Source organism: Mus pahari, chromosome 12 (assembly GCF_900095145.1).
Source record: "Mus pahari chromosome 12, PAHARI_EIJ_v1.1, whole genome shotgun sequence".
Classification (NCBI taxonomy): Eukaryota; Metazoa; Chordata; class Mammalia; order Rodentia; family Muridae; genus Mus; species Mus pahari.
Window position 1 is genome coordinate 62,737,249 of NC_034601.1, and position 3,532 is coordinate 62,740,780.

The window sequence follows — 3,532 nt, forward strand, 5'->3', positions numbered from 1 at the left end:
TCCCTCCCTCCCTCCCTCCCTCCCTCTGTCCCTCTCTCCCTATGTCACTGGGCAATGCCATTTCATGTCTAGTTTTGCCTCATGTGCTTTTAGCTCCCTGCATCCTCCCTGCTCCTGTCCCCATATTCACTTTGCTGATACTCTCCCTGGAGATGTGCTGTGTCTTTTCCCTCGCTTCTTTGTTGCTCAGTATCACCTATGAGATCCTTTCACAGATAAATGTATTTAGAATAATGTTTTTTTTTTATCTTGCCTTGGAAACATTGTTTGCTATATTATTCTTCATGTCCTGTTTGTGTTTATCTCTCCTCATCGTAATGTAAATTCTAGAACAATGATGTCAATAATTGTCAATATGTCCAATATGCCATCTTTAGAATATGGAGAATCACATAGCTCATGGCAGATACCTTAATATATATTTGATGAACCAAGAATAATAAAAGAAATGGGTGAAGGAATTGTGTGGCTGCACATTCTTGAGCATGTTGTTCAGTGAGTAGAGCCACCTCAGTGTGGCTATTGTAAGAAAATCAATGAGTACCATGCTGCAGGTGAACCTAGTGTGAAAAAGGTCCTTCTCATGACCACAGTCTTCTCATGACACAGTCACAGTGTTTTTCTAGAGGATAGAAGGATTTGCTTTACCTTTTAAAGTGACAGCATTAGGGGGTCTGGTTGATTGATATTGTTCTTCCTATGGGGCTTCAAACACTTTCAGCAACAATATCAACTAACAAGTGCCCCCCCCCCAAAAAAAAAGTTTCCAGGGACTAAACTACCAACCAAAGTGTACGAGGGACCCTTGCCTCCAGCTCTCAATGTAGCATAGATTTGTCCTATCTGGCATTAGTGTCTTTGGTCCTGTAGAGTCTTGATGTTACAGTGTAGAGGAATGCCAAGTTGCTGAGGTCGGAGTGGGTAGGTGGGGGAACACCCTCATAGAAACAGGGGGTGGTGGGGGTGTGGCATAGTGGGTTTGAGAAGGGGAAACTGAGGAGGAAGATATCATTTGAAATGTAAATAAATAAAATAACCAATAAAAAAATAAAAAATAAAGTGACAGCTCTTACTTGGCCAGTTGAGTTGTTCATTAGGAGAATTGCTATATGCTACCATTGGACTGTGGGACCAAAAGGCACATATTCGCAGCCTCTGCTGTGTAGAAACATGTCATCTGATGGGGAGGAGAGATCATAACAATATCAAGGGCACTTAGGTGTCCAGACAGCAAAGTTGAGGAGATAGTACTGGGGAGATGGCCGTGAGGAGACAGAAAGCATTGTACAAGGGATTTTTATTTCCTACTACAGGTAAACTAGGAGACTACTTACAAAATACCTATTTCTTCTGCACATGTGACCGATTGGTCAAACATGGCTCATTCTCTTAGCCCTCTAATTCTGGGGATATTTTGATTTAGGAACAAGCACAGAATGGACTTCCCTCTGAAAGAGGTACTCTAAGGCCCCTTTATCACCAGTTCAGTTGTATGCAGTCAGGAATGGGCAGCTGGAAACCTTCAGTGATCATGATTGGCTAGCTTTGGTTATAGACATCACAAGCCGAGAAGATTAAAAACAAACAGTTTTATTATTTTATTAGTCCAAAATGCAAATTTGGTTTAGCATATCCATTCGATTTAATAGCTTTAGTTCATTAATGTTTTTATTTAATGCTTTTAAATTATTTTAGCATAAGTAGCACCTTCGAGTGTATGTAAGTAGCATCGTACTGCATTTGCATGTTTAAAATCTTTAATACTGTGCCGGACATAGGGATTGCTGTGCAATGACTGGTTTCAATGTTATGGAATGACTCTGTACCCTTTACCTTCAGTCGTTATGGAACTCCTGAAGAACTGAAAGAACTTGTTGACACAGCGCATTCGATGGGCATTGTAGTCCTCCTAGATGTGGTTCATAGCCATGCTTCAAAAAATTCAGAAGATGGGTTAAATATGTTTGATGGGACTGATTCCTGTTATTTTCACTCTGGACCCCGAGGGACCCATGATCTTTGGGACAGTAGATTATTTATCTATTCCAGGTAAGTGCATGCAATGTGAAATGTATTGTTGTTTAAAATTCATTTCAATTATTTTCAATAATCAATTTTTTGTGTGTGTGCTTTTGCTGTTAGTTGCTGCTTTCACTTTGATTCCTAAACACTATGTGAGGAATTGTATCGATTGCATAGTGTGCCTATTTGTGGCATATTATGTTAACTTTCAAGTTTATACTATGTGTTAAAAATACTTTGATGATATTGACACCTTAATTGTAATGTAAGTCATTTATTATTAAAATTTAGATGGTAGATTTCTCTTGTTCGCCAATCATAGAAAACCTATTATTAAAGAAATATTCATTGTTTTAAGTCAGCCACTTAAAACTCATACTTCCTGTCTTTAGATGTCAGCACTACTTCAATGGTTCTGTTTATAGCTAAATTACCAAACATAAGTGAGATTATGTTGTACATATCCCATTTCAGGAATAAATAAACTAAGTTTTAGTGTTTAAAAAATTAATTTTTCTTTGTTAGCCTATATATATAAATATATATATTTATATATATAGGATGTGTGTATATATGCTAGCAAAGTTTTATATATATATATATAAAATTAGATTTCATCTGGATAAGGATTCTGGTACCATATAGATTATTTTAAATGTATGCATTTTTATCTTAACCCATTTCATGAGACTGAATGTGTAATTTTCAATTTGTAGCATCAAAATTCAAAGGATTTCAGATTGTAGGATATCAAGTATTTAGACTAGGGCCAGTCAACCTGAATATTTGTTACTAGAATCTTTGCTAATTTCAAAATGAATGATGCATTCTATCTTTTTATTTATGGTATGTAATGAATATCAATTGAGAACATTGTGAGTTTTCTATTTTTATACAATTATGCTATTTAAATGTAATCAGCTGAAATGTTCACAGAGATGGAGAGTATCATTTCCTGGCAGCTCAGGTGTTCTCTGATTCTCCAGGTGATTTGGCTTGTCTCTGCTCCTTCAGACTTTTTGTTTTAAGCCTCTTCTAAGCAGCTCAGCTTTTCTGACAGTGATTCTCAGCTTATATATTCTTTGGGAAGGAAGGAACCTTGTGAATCTTGTCAGTTTCAGGAACTTCCTGAAGCTATTCTGAGTTGCTCATTTCCTGACTTACCAGTTTCTCTGCTGAATGAAGTCTTTCACCTTCTACTTAGTACACCCCATAATTTCACTTCTTTGTAGATATTCTGTCCAAAAGTATCTAGTTGATCCACTTTTCTTTTGTGTCCTGTATATCTTAAGATGTTTCCTTTCAAGATGGAGGGTTTTAACATAGGATAGGAAATTGCCACACAAACATTCTATTAATGTTTTTATTAATTCAAACATTCTATAAATGTTTCTGCCTTCTATTAATTCTTGCTTGTATAGCTTATCATTCATTGCTCTAAAGTCATTTGTATAAATTTAACATCCACAAGGCTACTCTGCTGTTCTGTATGTATATATATATATATATA

General features: G+C 36.3%; 1 protein-coding gene across 1 annotated transcript in view; it reads left to right on the plus strand.

Annotated features, from left to right (window-relative positions):
• The window catches only part of Gbe1 (1,4-alpha-glucan branching enzyme 1), a 231,774-nt gene that overhangs the window by 112,513 nt on the left and 115,729 nt on the right, over positions 1-3,532 (plus strand). Inside the window, exon 7 of the mRNA XM_021209248.2 lies at positions 1,840-2,049. Coding sequence (XP_021064907.1) covers positions 1,840-2,049 — 210 coding nt within the window. The remainder of the gene's footprint in view (positions 1-1,839; positions 2,050-3,532) is intronic.